Source organism: Entelurus aequoreus, linkage group LG06, assembly GCF_033978785.1.
Source record: "Entelurus aequoreus isolate RoL-2023_Sb linkage group LG06, RoL_Eaeq_v1.1, whole genome shotgun sequence".
Lineage (NCBI taxonomy): Eukaryota > Metazoa > Chordata > Actinopteri > Syngnathiformes > Syngnathidae > Entelurus > Entelurus aequoreus.
The window spans coordinates 38,408,941-38,426,884 of record NC_084736.1 but is presented as its reverse complement, the minus strand read 5'-3'; the positions used below and the strand labels follow the sequence as shown (position 1 = coordinate 38,426,884).

Here is a 17,944-nt window from a genome sequence, read left to right as displayed (position 1 = left end):
CACTTTAGTTGTATTTTTTGTGCTGAAGCAACTTCTCAATGACTTTAGCTCCAGACTTCTGTTTGTTTGATATTGTCATTACTGCTACAAGTGGTGGAAAGGTGAATTAATGAATGACTGTCCCGGCCCTATGGTTAAGAAACACTAAGTGTAATTAGGCATTTTAATTAGTACCAATTAGCATAGCATGAGTTACTTTACGAATGAAAACGTGACATTATCTGACCAAAAGGCCTTCAACATTAAACATATAATAACTTTTGTAATATTTTTTTTTTAAGATTGAAGTTTATTGAGAAATTTGAGCAAGAAAATGGACATGAATCCATCCTCCTCTGAAGCTTCATGATATGCAATATTTTTAACGCATTTGACCTTCACTATATCACTCGTTTTATTGTTCTAATCATAGTGGTTGACTTCTATTATATACTCATAAGACTTTGAATGAAGTTAAATATGTTTCAAGGTTAGTTTTTTAAAATAAATATTAATAAATAAGACAAAGACGTGTCTAAACCAACAAGTACTGGGGTATGGAAATGATGTGACGTCATCAGGTGAGCCCTTTTTGACCCTTTAAGGGTACCGTAGTGCGCGGTCTTTTTTGTAATAATACGGAAGTAGACAAATACAGTAGTTCACCAGTTTTAGGAAGACACAATAAGTTTGTACGGTGGCCTGGCGCAGCATTTTTTGCCATTTACACACACACCTGTATTATGTAAACGGGAGTTCAAGGACAAACCCCAAGTCCGGGCGTCAGAGACCGTATACATGTTTATGAATGTTCAAAATCTTATGAATGACAGACGTCATTACGGCGAAAGACAACCCCGGGTGTTCAATTATATGAGCGAGTGAGGCAAGACAACACTCACGTTCCTGTCAGTCCAAATTACAAACCAAATACAATTGTATTTGATAACTAGAAAATTCCCGCGGGAATTTTGATAGGCCTGCTATCTGTGCCATGGAACTCTGGCCGGGGGTCGCCGGAAGCTGCCGTACTTATTAGATGGTGCTGAGTGCGTGAGTTTTAGGTGTAACTGTACAACATGAGCCACAAAGGTAGCCTAAAACAGTAGCATGTTGACAAACAAATGCTAACACATAGCATGTGTGCTAACGGTAGCATGATAACAGTAAGCATGTTTCATATACAAAGTGATAGGACTCGAAAGTGTATCATTGCGGAAATAGAAAAAGTGTAAAATTAGATGAAAAAGTCAGCAAGTTTGAGTTAGCCTGCTAGCATGCTAACAGGTAACCAATGTCATATCAAGTTATATGACTCTGGTGTAAACAGTTGCAAAACTAGCTCAAAAAGGTAGCATGCTTATGTTAGCAAGTTAAGGTTAGCATGCTAATAGTTAGCTTGTGTCACATACTAAGTTATATGACTCTTAAGTTGTATGACTGGGGAATTAGAGTAAAAAGTGTAAAAGTAGCTTTAAAAGTTAGCACTTTAATGTTAGCATGCTAACAGTTAAGTGTCACATACCAAGTTATATGACTGTAGGGCAGGGGTGTCCAAACTTTTTCCACTGAGGGCCGCACACTGAAAAATCAAAGCAAGCGGGGGCCATTTTGATTTTTTTTTTTTAAAAACCAATAAATTATACTGTATGTATAAAAAAGATACATTTAGGCCTCCACTCAGACTTGATCCCGAGAACCCCAAAAGGTTTTGGTCAAAAAAAATATTACAAATGTGTCATTATTTAGTATTATTATTATTATTATTATTATTATTATTATTATTCAAGGTTTAAATCTATAGATCAACATTAGGTCTATCTGTTAATATAACACTTTTAAAGATTTAAGTTGTATGCCATTTTTGTCAAGGAAAACCGTGTTTTTTTTTATGGAAAAAAACACAAAATATGCAATATTTTCCCCCAATAAAATTTTAAAGTGGAATATTTGAGATTATATAATAAATGGAGTCTTAAAAAGGTCAATAACTCATAACATTGATTTTAATTCATAATTTTTTTGAGCAATGACACTTAAAAAAAATAAATTATTGGGGATCCAAAAGGGTACTGCTCAGTAAAGTTTAAAAAAATAAATCCAACATTCTTTTTAACTTTTACCACAATAGTCTCAAGATCAACTTCAGATCTATCCGTCAATTATAAGTTTTATTGTTTGTTTTTGTTTTTTTTGTTTTTGTTTGTTTTAGGCCCTTCTTTAAAAAACTTTTTTTAAATGGCAAACAAAAAATATGCAACATTTTCCCCCCAAAATATCTCAAAGTGAAATATTTAATGTGAAGTAAATGGAGCCTTGAATAGGTCAATCATTTATAATGACATTGATTTTGATTCATTGTTATTTTTTAAAGAAAGAAACAGCCTGCATGGCAGCTTTGTGTTATTAGAGTAAATAATGCAACATTTTCTTGTTACATTTCACCTGTTTGCTCTTTTATACCACTTTTTATGTTTGTTTGTTTTTTTTCATCGTATTTTTAGAATGTGCTGTGGGGCCATTAAAAAATTACCTGCGGGCCGCAAATGGCCCCCGGGCCGCACTTGGGACACCCCTGCTGTAGGGTAAACGGTTGCCAAATTAGCTCAAAAAGCTAGCACATTATTGCTAGCATGCTAATGTAAACATGCATACAGTTAGCATGTTGTAAATACCAAGTTATATGACTAAGGTGTATGGCTGCGTAATTAGACAAAAAAATAGTAAAAATCGCAAAAGAAAAGTTAGCTGTTACCGTTTGCGTGCTAGCATGCTAAAGTTAGCACACTGACAGTTAACAGCTGTCACATACCAAGTTATATGACTAGGGTAAACGGTAGCAAAATTAGCATCAAGGGTTGGAATTGGGGGTTAAATCACCAAAAATGATTCCCGGGCGTGGCACCGCTGCTGCCCACTGCTCCCCTCACCTCCCAGGGGGTGATCAAGGGGATGGGTCAAATGCAGAGGACACATTTCACCACACCTAGTGTGTGTGTGACAATCATTGGTACTTTAACTTTAACTTTAAAAAAAAATAAAAATCTAGCACTTTAATGTTAGCATGCTAGCCTGCTAACGTAAACACGCATTCAGTTAGCATGTTTCAAATACCAAGTTATATGATTGTAAGGTGAATGGCTGCGGAATTAGACAAAAAAAAGCGAAAAAAATATTCAGCAAGCCTGGGCCCCTGGAGAGAGGGTCCAGACTGAGGCCAAGGAAGAAAAAAACCTCATAGCCATAGCACACATAAACATGTGTGTAAGAGGGAAACATCAAAGGACATTAAAAGAGCAGAGCTGATGCAACCAGCCATTTCTACACACAGCCACAAAAGTAAAACCACAACAACAACAAAACAAAACATGTACACTGAGGTGGCCTGTGCGGTGTTCCACGCCATCGTCTGCTGGGGTGGGGGGAGCAAGGCCAGAGACAGGAGCAGAAAAAACTCAACCCAATGGGATGACAATGAGAAACCTTGGAGGGGACCGCAGATGTGGGGACATGCCCCCCAAAATGTATCAACTGGAGGTCATGCTAAACTCAAAATACTTTGAGGTTAATACCCTTTCAACTTAAATGTGCATGGTTTCCTTGACATCCATGCAATTTTTGTCAACTTTACTCTTTGTCAGATTACCGTATTTTCCGCACTATAAGGCGCACCAGATTATAAGGCGCACCTTCAATGAATGGCATGTTTTAAAACTCTGTTCATATATAAGGTGCACCGCATTATAAGGCGCATAGAATAGACGCTACAGTGGAGGCTGGGGTTACGTTATGCATCCATTAGATGGAGCTGCACTAAAGGGAATGTCAACAAAACAGTCAGATAGGTCAGTCAAACTTTATTAATAGATTACAAACCAGCGTTCTGACAACTCTGTTCACTCCCAAAATGAATAAACAGCTGTTTTATTATTTTCCCCGAGGTAAAGTCAGTGATGTGGTGTTTTGTTTATCTTTTAACAACAGCAAGGTATAACCTTGGAGCCTATCTATATTATGTATTTATTAATTGTTTTGACAATGAAATCAAATAATGTCAATAATGATGTTGATGAATTATTGGATGTTTTAGATTTCATTGTGATTGACTGATTGTTTTCAGCTGCTCACGCTCCTACTGGTGGGCCACTTCCTCCTCCTATAATTAAGAAGACAGGACAGCTGGGGGCCTTTTTGTCTGTCTATAATGTTGAAGGAGTGAGGAGTGAAACAGTTTATTTACCGCTAAATAAGTTATTTTGATTAAGATGAAGTCAACCACGGGGAATATTTTTTGCTTGTGAAAATACATTATGATCATTTGGAATCTCGACATATCTCCGCGAGTAATTATTAAGGAATTTAGTGAGTCAAATAAAATACCTCCTCCTCAGGACTACTCTGCTATCTTTATTTTTATTTTTTCGAACTTTTTTGGAACGCAAGAGTAGCCGTAACATGTAGTGCAACATTTATATCACATAGTGGATTCAATAAACACGTAAAAAACAGTCTGATACTGTTATGGTAAATCAAACGCAATCACAATATAGTAACACTCCAAATAGTGCAGAGCAATAACAATATATCAATAACTCAACGTTGCTCAAACGTTAATGTCACACAACACACAAAATAAACATGTAAAGCTCACTTTATGAAGTTATTCCTCATCCACGAATCCCTCGAATTCTTCTTCAGTGTCTGAATTAAACAGTTGGGCGAATACAGCATCCAACATGCCCGGCTCCGTCTCGTCGAAAAGTGGCCTAGTGGTTAGAGTGTCCGCCCTGAGATCGGTAGGTTGTGAGTTCAAACCCCGGCCGGGTCATACCAAAGACTATAAAAATGGGACCCATTACCTCCCTGCTTGGTACTCAGCATCAAGGGTTGGAATTGGGGGTTAAATCACCAAAAATGATTCCCGGGCGCGGCTACGCTGCTGCCCACTGCTCCCCTCACCTCCCAGGGGGTGATCAAGGGGATGGGTCAAATGCAGAGGACAAATTTCACCACACCTCGTGTGTGTGTGTGACAATCATTGAGTTGAGTTGAGTTTGAGTTTATTTCGAACATGCAAGCATACAACATGATACATCACAATTTCCAGTTTCTCTTTCATTGGTACTTTAACTTTAACCCTTGTATTATGTTGGAAAAAAATGACATTGATTATGTTGCGGGTCATTTTGACCCGTATTGTATAAATGCACTCAAAACAGTCAAGAAAACAGGTTAAACCAATAACAACTTTATTTTAGGTTATATAAACATTTAGAAAAGTGACATACAATACATTTTTAATTCCAACACTATATTTAAGAAATACTTTAACTTCAACTTTAACTTCATCCCAGCGAACTTCAACATTTTCAATGTTCTCCAAATTTTCTTCAACATTTTCAATGCTCTCCACATGATGGACAGAATGTTACTGTGTGCTTTCTGCAGATGTAATTCTTGCATTTCACACAAGAGGTACTTGTTTTACTGTCCTCTCGAGGTAAGCAGACACGTCCACAATGTTGTAGAAAATCACCAAAGGCCAACGGGCTGCCTTGCGCTGGCAGCTGTATGTTGCTGTGACTTTGTCCAGGTTGTCAACTCCTCCTTTGGTGGAGTTATAATCCAGGATCATTTGTGGCTTCATGTCTTCTCTTATGCTCAGAGATGCATCTGTGTGCATTGTACTCATTACAAGAACATTCTTGTTTCTCTTTGGGCAGTATGAAACAACTGTTGCTTTCTCAGTGAAAGCAAATATTGAGGAATGCAGAGGTCTGCCCTGCATCTTCAGAATTTCGGTGGGAAGTTCTGGCTTATTTTTTCTGACTGTTCCCAACATGGTCAGCTTTCTCTTCTGAAGTTCATCTCCAAGGCGGTAGGATGTAAAGAAATTGTCACATGTGATGTTATGACCTTGCAGCCCTTCACTCATTTCCAGCACCACACGCATCCCCTGATTCTTCTCAGATGTTCCTCCAGGTTGCTTTCCAGTGTATACTTGCATATTCTATGCATAGCTGGATTTTGCATCACAGGCTGCCCATATTTTGATGCCATACTTGGCGGGCTTGTTGGGTATGTACTGTCGAAAAGGAAAGCGCCCCCTGAATGGAACAAGGCGCTCATCTACAGTAACATGGGGACCAGGATTGTACAACAAAGGTACATTTTCAACCCATTTATCCCACACATCTCTGATCGCAGCTTGTTTGTCTCTTTCACGTCGACCAGCTCTGGTGTCGCGGTTGTCAAAGTGGATCACACGAGATATCAGGTGGAATGTCTCCAGAGACATTGTTGCACGAAAGAGAGACATTGTTGCACGAAAGATTGGCCTTCCATTCTCTTCATTCCATAGACTTGCAGTGGCTTCTCCCTTTGACCTGTACACTCCAGCTAATAACAGAACTCCAATGTAAGCATGCAAGTCAGTCTGATCCAGTGGCTTCCATTTCTCTTGAAACATGCGTCTCCCCTCCAAATTGGTCATTTCCAGTATAATCCTCTCTATTGGTGGGGATATGAAGAGCTGAAATGCTGATTGAATCTCATCAACTCATGTGACAGCAAATCTTGTAGGACCGGGAGTCATTTTGATCACATTGGAAGATGATAGTCTGCCTCGGCTTGGGTGTGGTGATGTTGACCATTTTATATTACCGTCCTTAGATGCCCATGTCCCCTCTGTGGATGATGATTGCTGCATTCCTTGATTTTCATCTGTTGGAGGAACAACGGCAGACTCGTCCTCTGAATCCTCCTCATTGTAGGAAAATCTGGATCAGCAATAACATTGTCCTCTGTCTCTGAAAAATCCTCTGTTTCTGAAATCTCTTCCTCTACATCACTATCCCAGTTAAAAATCAGTGATAAAGCCTCCTCAGATGTCATCATTCTGGAGCTAATTTTTGGTGAGTTTGTCAAAGAGATGACATGAGAACAGTGACAAGGACAAGTGTGAGAAAGTTCCCTCTCTTCACACACCTGGCTCTGGGTCTCAGAGGCAATCAAACTACAAACAATTGTACATCAAAGTAAAAAGTACATCATAGAGACATGTTTATTTTGGATCTGAACAGCTGTTTACCCACATCAAAGCGTCTGGGTCAAAATGACCCGCAACATCATCTTTGTATACAACTCTAGAAAGACATTCCACTACACATCAAAGTGTCCAGATTTTACACACCAGTTCATGACCCTAGATGAGGAAAAGTCACCGAATTTCAGCAAGAAAAAGAAAGGATAACCAGTACTTTGATCAACACAAAAACTGAAATGGGTCAAATTGACCCTTAACATAATACAAGGGTTAACTTAACTTAAGTCGTCATGAATCGAGTCAGTGTCGCTGCTGCTCTATTCCCGTGTTCTACTGCGTGACTGATCGTCTTAAGTTTAAACTCTGTGTCGTAAGCGAACAGTGCTAGGTCTCTATGCACCCGCATCATTGTTAGAGCTGTCGAAGGTCAACCCCACCCTGTTTCTGGGCTTGCTATGTCACTGGAGGGGGTCAAACACTGGTGACTTTCGAGGATCGTTAGTTTCCTTCCCTGACAATGACGACATTGACGTTGACTCCCTCCTTCTCTCTCCCTTTTAACTATGGTTTGATTGTATGTCACTATCTTGCTCGAAAACCAAAACAGCACCTACTTTAATGTAAGGCATGCTTTAGAAGTGTTGCTCTAGTAGGAGAGATCTTTTGGAGAAGATCTGAAGGGGGATTGTGGAGGATGCATATATGTTTAAAGGCCTACTGAAAGCCACTACTACCGACCACGCAGTCTGATAGTTTATATATCAATGATGAAATCTTAACATTGCAACACATGCCAATACGGCCGGGTTAACTTATAAAGTGCAATTTTAAATTTCCCGGGAAACTTCCAGTTGAAAACATCTATGTATGATGACGTTTGCGCGTGACGTCACGGATTGTAGCGGACATATTGGGACACCATTGTGGCCAGCTATTAAGTCGTCTGTTTTCATCGCAAAATTCCACAGTATTCTGGACATCTGTGTTGGTGAATCTTTTGCAATTTGTTTAATGGACAATTAAGACAGCAAAGAAGAAAGCTGTAGGTGGGATAGGTGTATGAGCGGCTGGCTGCAGCAACACAACCAGGAGGACTTTGAGTTGGATAGCAGACGCGCTACCGTGAGTACAGCTTTGGCTTCCAAACATTTGATCGCTTGCCCGTACGTGCGTGCCGCTATGTGCATGTCACGTACGTAACTTTGGGGAAATATATGTGCTGTATGAACTTTACGGAGGTGAACGGTACTTTGGGCTGTGGGATTGAGTGTGTTGTGCGGGTGTTTGAGTTGTATTGGTGGGTTATATGGACGGGAGGGGGGAGGTGTTTGTTATGCGGATTAATTTGTGGCATATTAAATATAAGCTTGGTTGTGTTGTGGCTAGTAGAGTATATATATGTCTTGTGTTTATTTACTGTTTTAGTCATTCCCAGCTGAATATCAGGTCCCACCCGCCTCTCACAGCATCTTCCCTATCTGAATCGCTTCCACTGCCCTCTAATCCTTCACTCTCACTTTCCTCATCCACAAATCTTTCATCCTCGCTCAAATTAATGGGGTAATCGTCGCTTTCTCGGTCCGAATCGCTCTCGCTGCTGCTGGCCATGATTGTAAACAATGTGCAGATGTGAGGAGCTCCACAACCTGTGACGCCACGCTACTTCCGGTACAGGCAAGGCTTTTTTATCAGCGACCAAAAGTTGCGAACTTTATCGTCGATGTTCTCTACTAAATCCTTTCAGCAAAAATATGGCAATATCGCGAAATGATCAAGTATGACACATAGAATGGACCTGCAATCCCCGTTTAAATAAGAACATTTAATTTCAGTAGGCCTTTAAGAGTTCTTTCTTTCTACATAGCCATGTTTAGAGTAGCTAGTACTTTTCCTTTGTATATTCTACCAGTTTCTTTCGACATTTCAGATGCCTGGTTAGTGTCTTCACCCTTGGAATGTGAACTACAACCCCCACTCTTTTCCTTATCAGTGTTGAGAGAGGGGAGATGGGGGCTTTCTTTGTGTGCAAAGAGTGGGCTTTTCCGTTTGAATGTCAGATCAACTAGAATAGCCGATATGAATGTATTGATTAAGTTGATCTCCTGAAATTTCAGTAAAACTTGAAAATATTCCAATTCTGTCTTGATGGTCCTTCTTACTCAGCATCTATGGGGACGGCGTGGCGAAGTTGGTAGAGTGGCCGTGCCAGCAATCGGAGTGTTGCTGGTTACTGGGGTTCAATCCCCACCTTCTACCATCCTAGTCACATCCGTTGTGTCCTTGGGCAAGACACTTCACCCTTGCTCCTGATGGCTGCTGGTTAGCGCCTTGCATGGCAGCTCCCACCATCAGTGTGTGAATGTGTGTGTGAATGGGTGAATGTGGAAATACTGTCAAAGCGCTTTGAGTACCTTAAAGGTAGAAAAGCGCTATACAAGTATAACCCATTTATCATTATTTATTTATCGAAAGAACTTGGGATTGACCAGTAACTTAGATTCCCTGGGAGGAAGAGCTGGTCCGACGCAACAGTATAATCAACGTTGTATCAATGTCGTGTGAGACACCGTTGGACAATAAGCTGTAGTCGAACTGGGCCCTTCCTCTTTGTAAGGTAAGAGGTTTTGGGGTCCAGTCGTCATGGTGACATCTCAATAAAGGCCCAGCACCATGCACCCTCTGCTGCTTGGTACCTGCTAACTCTCGCCACTGGAAGAATAGGGCAAAGGATTGAGGTGTCTACCATGATTGTTTCATGTTAGCTCCGTCCTTTACAGACCTAACAATGTGCAAATCAAGGGCTGAGAGGCACGACTTCTCTCAGCCTGACTCTGGCCATTTCGGGTTTTAGTCCTCATCCGCCCTTTGCTTCCTGACCTACCAGGTAGTGTACGGCGTGAAGCTAGGCGGTTTTAGTTTAGAGCGACCTTCTCCGAGATGAGTTGCCTCCCATGGCTATGAGCCCCACCTGCCCAAGCTTTTTACCCATAGTTTATTTAACAATAAAACATACAATCCTATACTTAAAACAGATCATATATAAAATAGCTTCTATGCATCTTTTTTATTTACTTCTCTATCATAATTAAAGTGTGAAGAAGAGCACAAAAGTTGATGATTTTGCTGAAACAAGCACTTTTCCCTTTTTAGGAGGTGAATGCTCTTATCTGAATACGCTTTTATTGTGAAACCGAGTGAGTTGAAAGGGCACTTTTATTGATTTCATGTTTTTTTTAGTGACCAATTAAATAACGGCGAGTCAGCAGATGCCAAATGAACTATGCTTACATCATTCACCTGTCAAAACAAATCATTTTCCAACCAACAGAGTCAATGCAAGATTAAATAAAAATTGATTAGTTATTTTTATTTTGGACATGTTCAAAGAAATACTAATACAAAGAAAAATAATACATTAATGTACAGACTGCAAACATGAAAATAGATGATTATGTTTTTCATATCCGAAAAGGAGTGGATAGAAATTAAAACGTTGTTATAAAATGTATCAACTGGAGGTCATGCTAAATTAAAAATCCTTGAGGTGACACCTTTTCAACTTAAATGTGCATGTTTCCTTGATGTTGATGCAATTTATTTCTTATTAATTTGAGTTTTTTCAAAAGAATGCACTTTGCAATTGCAATATATAGGCTGCGAGATTCAAATGTATGTTTTCTGCCTTTTTCTTGACTGAATTTCACGTCCGTCAACTGAGAGCTACTTTAATGAAAAACAAGAGTTATGAAATGGTTCTTTGTTCAATAAACACATCTGATCCTTGTCTTTAGGCTGTTTTGTAACAATCTGCCATGAAATGGAGGCACAAAGTCTGAAATGAACAGTTCAAATAAATGTTTAAGCAAATATTGCAGCCAATTTTCTATGTATTCAGTAACAGTAAACTCTAAGTTAATATAGTCAATTAGGGATTGTATGTTTTATTGTTTTCCATTTGTAAGCATGTGACATTTTTGTGTTGCAAATGTAAAAAGAGGGTCAACGCAGGGTGACATTTTTTCCATTACTTTCCAAAAACGGGACATTCTTCTGACGGGTTGTCCCTCTTGTAAACTTTGTATTTACATGCCACCGGGTCGAGAACGGACACACAATCTGCGGGGAATTTTCTGGGAATGCTGTACCTGTAAACAAGCAGGAGACACACAATCAACAAGGAGACATTAAACCAACACTTGAGTTCTTTGGACTTTGTACCGAGGATGTCAGTGTGGCTTGTACAGCCCTTTGAGACACTTGTGATTCAGGGCTATATAAATAAACATTGATTGATTGACTTACGCAGCGCAACACCCGCTGCAAGAGCAATCCATGCAGGCACTGTTTCTCCAAGATGATCCAATGGGGTGCCACTCATTGTCCGTCTCATCCAGGCAATGTGTGGCATTCAATATAAAAATTGTACACATCCAGTCATGGTCAAAAGTGTACATACACTTGTAAAGAACATAATGTCATGGCTGTCTTGAGTTTCCAATACTTTCTACAACTCTTATTTTTTTGTGATAGAGTGATTGGAGCACATACTTGTTGGTCACAAAAAGCATTCATGAAGTTTGCTTCTTTTATGAATTTATTATGGGTCTACTGAAAATGTGAGCAAATCTGCTGGGTCAAAAGTATACATACAGCAATGTTGATATTTGCTTACATGTCCCTTGGCAAGTTTCACTGCAATAAGGCACTTTTGGTAGCCATCCACAAGCTTCTGGCAAGCTTCTGCTTGAATTTTTGACCTCTCCTCTTGACAAAATTGGTGCAGTTCAGCTAAATGTCTTGGTTTTCTGACATGGACTTGTTTCTTCAGCATTGTCCACACGTTTAAGTCAGGACTTTGGAAAGGCCATTCTATATATTCTGTATACTTTTGACCCAGCAGATTTGCTCAGATTTTCAGTAGACCCATAATAAATTCATAAAAGAACCAAACTTCATGAATGTTTTTTGTGACCAATCACTCTATCACAAAAAATAAGAGTTGTAGAAATTATTGGAAACTCACAACAGCCATGACATTATGTTCTTTACAAGTGTATGTACACTTTTGACCACGACTGTAAGATCTTTTTTCCCCCTAATTTTAATTTTTTTTGCAATATGCAAACCACAAACTACTAAATGTGTCTCACCTTGTTGTGGCAACGGGGTGCAAAAGCCATCTGCTAGGGGCAACAGTGCACAAAGCAGCAAAGCCAGAGACAGATGTGTCGTCTTTTTGAAACAGAAAAAATTCATTTTAATCAGCATGTTTGCAGACTTTGCTGTGAACTTACTGCTTCAAATATGTAAAAAGAAACTTAGCATAGTTGCTGTAAGTCTGATAAGCTGTTCAACAGGGGGGGAAATGCTCAGGTGAGTAAATATTAAAGTGACAGACTAGTTTGTGCGCTGCAGGAGCCCATTGGAAATAAATAGGGAGGGATTAGGGGTGTTTTACCGTGGGGTCACCACCTCTGTAGATCAATAAGAGTAAACATGGCTATGAGCCCCACCTGCCCAAGCTTTTTACCCATAGTTTATTTAACAATGAAACATACAATCCTATATATAAAATAGAGAAGTAAATAAAAAAGATGCATAGAAGCTATCATAAAGTGAGAAGAAGAGCACAAAAGTTGATGATTTTGCTGAAACAAGCACTTTTCCCTTTTTAGGAGGTGAATGCTCTTATCTGAATACGCTTTTATTGTGAAACCGAGTGAGTTGAAAGGGCACTTTTATTGATTTCATGTTTTTTTAGTGACCAATTAAATAACGGCGAGTCAGCAGATGCCAAATGAACTATGCTTACATCATTGGGCTCTGTACCGAGGATGTCGTTGTGGCTTGTACAGCCCTTTGAGACACTTGTGATTTAGGGCTATATAAATAAACATTGATTGATTGATTGATCATTCACCTGTCAAAACAAATCATTTTCCAACCAACAGAGTCAATGCAAGATTAAATAAAAATTGATTAGTTATTTTTATTTTGGACATGTTCAAAGAAATACTAATACAAAGAAAAATAATACATTAACGTACAGACTGCAAACATGAAAATAGATGATTATGTTTTTCATATCCGAAAAGGAGTGGATAGAAATTAAAACGTTATAAAATGTATTAACTGGAAGTCATGCTAAATTTAAAAAAACTTTGAGGGGACACCTTTTCAACTTAAATGTGCATGTTTCCTTGACGTTGATGCAATTTATTTTTTATTAATTTGAGTTTTTTCAAAAGAATGCACTTTGCAATTGCAATATAAAGGCTGCGAGATTCAAATGTATGTTTTCTGCCTTTTTCTTGACTGAATTTCACGTCCGTCAACTGAGAGCTACTTTAATGAAAAACAAGAGTTATGAAATTGGTCTTTGTTCACTAAACTGTGCCAGCAATCGGAGTGTTGCTGGTTACTGGGGTTCAATTCCCACCTTCTACCTTCCTAGTCACGTCCGTTGTGTCCTTGGGCAAGACACTTCACCCTTTGCCTCTGATGGCTGCTGGTTAGCGCCTTGCATGGCAGCTCCCGCCATCAGTGTGTGAATGTGTGTGTGAATGGGTAAATGTGGAAATACTGTCAAAGCGCTTTGAGTACCTTGAAGGTAGAAAAGCGCTATACAAGTATAACCCATTTATCATTTATTTATTTATAAACACATCTGATCCTTGTCTTTAGGCTGTTTTGTAACAATCTGCCATGAAATGGAGGCACAAAGTCTGAAATGAACAGTTCAAACAAATGTTTAAGCAAATATTGCAGCCAATTTTCTATGTATTCAGTAACAGTAAACTCAAATAAGTCAATATAGTCAATTAGGGATTGTATGTTTTATTGTTTTCCATTTGTAAGCACGTGACATTTTTGTGTTGCAAATGTAAAAAGAGGGTCAACGCAGGGTGACATTTTTTTCCATTACTTTCCAACCGCACCAAAAACGGGACATTCTTCTGACGGGTTGTCCCTCTTGTAAACTTTGTATTTACATGCCACCGGGTCGAGAACGGACACACAATCTGCGGGGAATTTTCTGGGAATGCTGAACCTGTAAACAAGCAGGAGACACACAATCAACAAGGAGATATTAAACCAACACTTGAGTTCTTTGAACTTACGCAGCGCAACACCCGCTGCAAGAGCAATCCATGCAGGCACTGTTTCTCCAAGATGATCCAATGGGGTGCCACTCATTGTCCGTCTCATCCAGGCAATGTGTGGCAGTCACTACAAAACATGTAAACATACAGTCATGGTCAAAAGTGTACATACACTTGTAAAGAACATAATGTCATGGCTGTCTTGAGTTTCCAATACTTTCTACAACTCTTATTATTTTGTGATAGAGTGATTGGAGCACATACTTGTTGGTCACACAAAACATTCATGAAGTTTGCTTCTTTTATGAATTTATTATGGGTCTACTGAAAATGTGAGCAAATCTGCTGGGTCAAAAGTATACATACAGCAATGTTAATATTTGCTTACATGTCCCTTGGCAAGTTTCACTGCAATAAAGCACTTTTGGTAGCCATCCACAAGCTTCTGGCAAGCTTCTGCTTGAATTTTTGACCACTCCTCTTGACAAAATTGGTGCAGTTCAGCTAAATGTCTTGGTTTTCTGACATGGACTTGTTTCTTCAGCATTGTCCACACATTTAAAGGCCTACTGAAATTATTTTTTTTTATTTAAACGGGGATAGCAGATCCATTCTATGTGTCATACTTGATCATTTTGCGATATTGCCATATATTTGCTGAAAGGATTTAGTAGAGAACAACGACGATAAAGTTCGCAACTTTTGGTCTCTGATAAAAAAAAGCCTTGCCCCTACCGGAAGTAGCGTGACGTTGTCAGTTGTTCGCCTCCTCATATTTTCCCATTGTTTTCAACGCAGCTAGAGCGATTCGGACCGAGAAAGCGACGATTACCCCATTAATTTGAGCGAGGATGAAAGATTTGTGGATGAGGACGTTAGACTGAATGACTAGAATGCAGTGCAAGACATATCTTTTTTCGCTCTGACCGTAACTTAGGTACAAGCTGGCTCATTGGATTCCACACACTCTCTCCTTTTTCTATTGTGGATCACGGATTTGTATTTTAAACCACCTCGGATACTATATCCTCTTGAAAATGAGAGTCAAGAACGCAAAATGGACATTCACAGTGACTTTTATCTCCACGACAATACATCGGTGAAGCTCTTTAGCTACTGAGCTAACGTGATAGCATCTGTCTCAAATGCAGATAGAACCAAAATAAATAAATCCCTGACTGGAAGGATAGACAGAAGATCAACAATACTATTAAACCATGGACATGTAACTACACGGTTAATAATTCTCAGCCTGGCAAAGCTTAACAATGCTGTTACTAACGACGCTGAAGCTAACTTAGCAACCGGACCTCACAGAGCTATGATAAAAACATTAGAGCTCCACCTACGCCAGCCAGCCCTCATCTGCTCATCAACACCCGTGCTCACCTGCGTTCCAGCGATCGACGGCGCGACAAAGGACTTCACCCGATCACAGATGCGGTTGGCGGCTAGCGTCGGCTAGCGCGTCTGCTATCCAAGTAAGTCCTCCTTGTTGTGTTGCTACAGCCAGCCGCTAATACACCGATCCCACCTACAACTTTCTTCTTTGCAGTCTCCATTGTTCATTAAACAAATTGCAAAAGATTCACCAACACAGATGTCCAGAATACTGTGGAATTATGAGATGAAAACAGAGCTATTTGTATTGGCTTCAATGGGCTACCGATACCCCTGTTTCACTGGCTACGTCACGCGCATACGTCATCATCCAAAGGCGTTTTCAACCGGAAGTTTAGCGGGAAATTTAAAGTCGCACTTTATAAGTTAACCTGGCCGTATTGGCATGTGTTGCAATGTTAAGATTTCATCATTGATATATAAACTATCAAACTGCGTGGTCGGTAGTAGTGGGTTTCAGTAGGCCTTTAAGTCAGGACTTTGGAAAGGCCATTCTATATATTCAGTATACTTTTGACCCTGCAGATTTGCTTACATTTTCAGTAGACCCATAATAAATTCATAAAAGAACCAAACTTCATGAATGTTTTTTGTGACCAATCACTCTATCACAAAAAATAAGAGTTGTAGAAATTATTGGAAACTCACAACAGCCATGACATTATATTCTTTACAAGTGTATGTAAACTTTTGACCACGACTGTAAGATCTTTTTCCCCCCTATTTTTTTTATTTTTTTGCAATATGCAAACCACAAACTACTAAATGTGTCTCACCTTGTTGTGGCCCTGCGGTGCAAAATCCATCTGCTAGGGGCAACAGTGCACAAAGCAGCAAAGCCAGAGACAGATGTGTCGTCTTTTTGAAACAGAAATAAAATATTTTAATCAGCATATTTGCAGACTTTGTTGTGAACTTACTGCTTCAAATATGTAAAAAGAAACTTACCATAGTTGCTGTAAGTCTGATAAGCTGTTCAACAGGGGGGAAAATGCTCAGGTGACAGACTAGTTTGTGCGCTGCAGGAGCCCATTGGAAATAAATAGGGAGGGATTAGGGGTGTTTTACCGTGGGGTCACCACCTCTGTAGATCAATAAGAGTAAACATACAACTCGTTTTTAGCTAATCCATTTGTGCAATCTACTAATAAAAGTCTCAATCAGTCACCAATTTACCCGCAAGTCGATATCCGTACATGTGGGTAAGACTGAAAGACTGATGGAGTGTAAATTAAGCTGAAGTTGTAAAATGTATTTCTTTTAACTTCCCTAAACATTGAATATGTAGTATCAGTGGTACAAAAACAGGAATATATGCATTTTTCAATTATCCTAGTTTGGCTTAATGTTGTTGCAATATCTGTGTAAAGTATGGTACAAGACTGAGCACCCAGACTTTTGGATAACATCTCGGAGAAGCTTTCCACATTGCAAGGCCAAATTTTGATCAACTTGAAAGCCTGAATGGACAATGATAGCTGACAAATCATTGGATTGTGGTTGCCCGCCCTAACCAAGAAGGACCCTTTTTATACAATTTGACTCCCTCCGTAAACAGTTTTTTAGTGAGGCTATGCCTTTGAAAAATTCCACGAAAACCTTGAATTTTGGGAAATTTGAAACATGTATTTGGCTTCAATATACAGGGTGAGTAGAGCATGTGGATGGTTGCACAGTTCGAACCGGGTAAGAAATGGCACACAAAACATTTAGATTTAAAAAAAATATCCCAATAATTTCAATGGGAATTTCTTGGTAATTTGGGGATTTCAGGAAAAGTGAGATTTTTTAGAATATGATAAACAGCATAAATGTCCTGAATGAGCTAAATTGATTGGTGTTGGAATTGTTTGAATTGGTCGAGAAATGTTGAAGTCGTGACACTTTTTAATAGAGAATGTGTTACAGAATTCCAGGGATATTAAGGAAAATCCTGAAAAAATTTAATTTGGGGGATAATTGAGAAAGTGTTAGTTTGAACGGAATGCGATGATGGTTTGAATCGCTTGAGAAGTGTGGGAATTGTGGAATTTGGAAAGATTGTCCATTCATTTGAATAGCAATTTCCAGGAAATTTGGGAATTTTGGAAAAACTGGGAATTTGTACCGATATAGATAATACCACAATTGTCCTAGAAGATATGAATGGGTTGGTGTTGGAATTTTTTGAATTGGTCGAGAAATGTTGACGTAGTGACACTTTGTAATTGAACATTTTTACTTCGGAATTCCTGGAATTTTGGAAAAATCTGTTAATTTTATGGGAAAAAACCCTTTGATGTCCCAACTAAGTGGAATGTTTTAATGGTGGAATGGTTGGAATGGGCTGAAAAATGTAGAAGTGGAAGCCGAAAGGACAACAAGGGTGGAAATAGGGCTTTGGAAAGCAATTTTTTTGTATTTGGAAAATTGTAGT

The 17,944-nt window shown here is 39.2% G+C and overlaps 1 protein-coding gene across 1 annotated transcript; it reads right to left on the bottom strand.

Annotated features, from left to right (window-relative positions):
* Positions 1-13,841: 13,841 nt before the first annotated feature.
* Positions 13,842-16,562, bottom strand: LOC133651539 (small serum protein 2-like). Its single transcript, XM_062049504.1, has 4 exons — positions 16,477-16,562; positions 16,305-16,386; positions 14,146-14,254; positions 13,842-14,075 (listed from the first exon to the last, which is right to left on the bottom strand). The coding sequence occupies exons 1-4, from the start codon at positions 16,477-16,479 to the stop codon at positions 13,946-13,948; spliced, it is 324 nt and encodes a 107-aa protein (XP_061905488.1). The 5' UTR covers positions 16,480-16,562; the 3' UTR covers positions 13,842-13,945.
* Positions 16,563-17,944: the final 1,382 nt, after the last annotated feature.

Coding starts and splice junctions, on each gene's coding strand:
- LOC133651539 (XM_062049504.1), bottom strand. Junction 14,255..16,304: donor CACCGCAGGGCCACAACAAG/GTGAGACACATT, acceptor CATGTTTTGTAG/TGACTGCCACACATTGCCTG. Junction 14,076..14,145: donor TGCAGCGGGTGTTGCGCTGC/GTAAGTTCAAAG, acceptor GCTTGTTTACAG/GTTCAGCATTCCCAGAAAAT.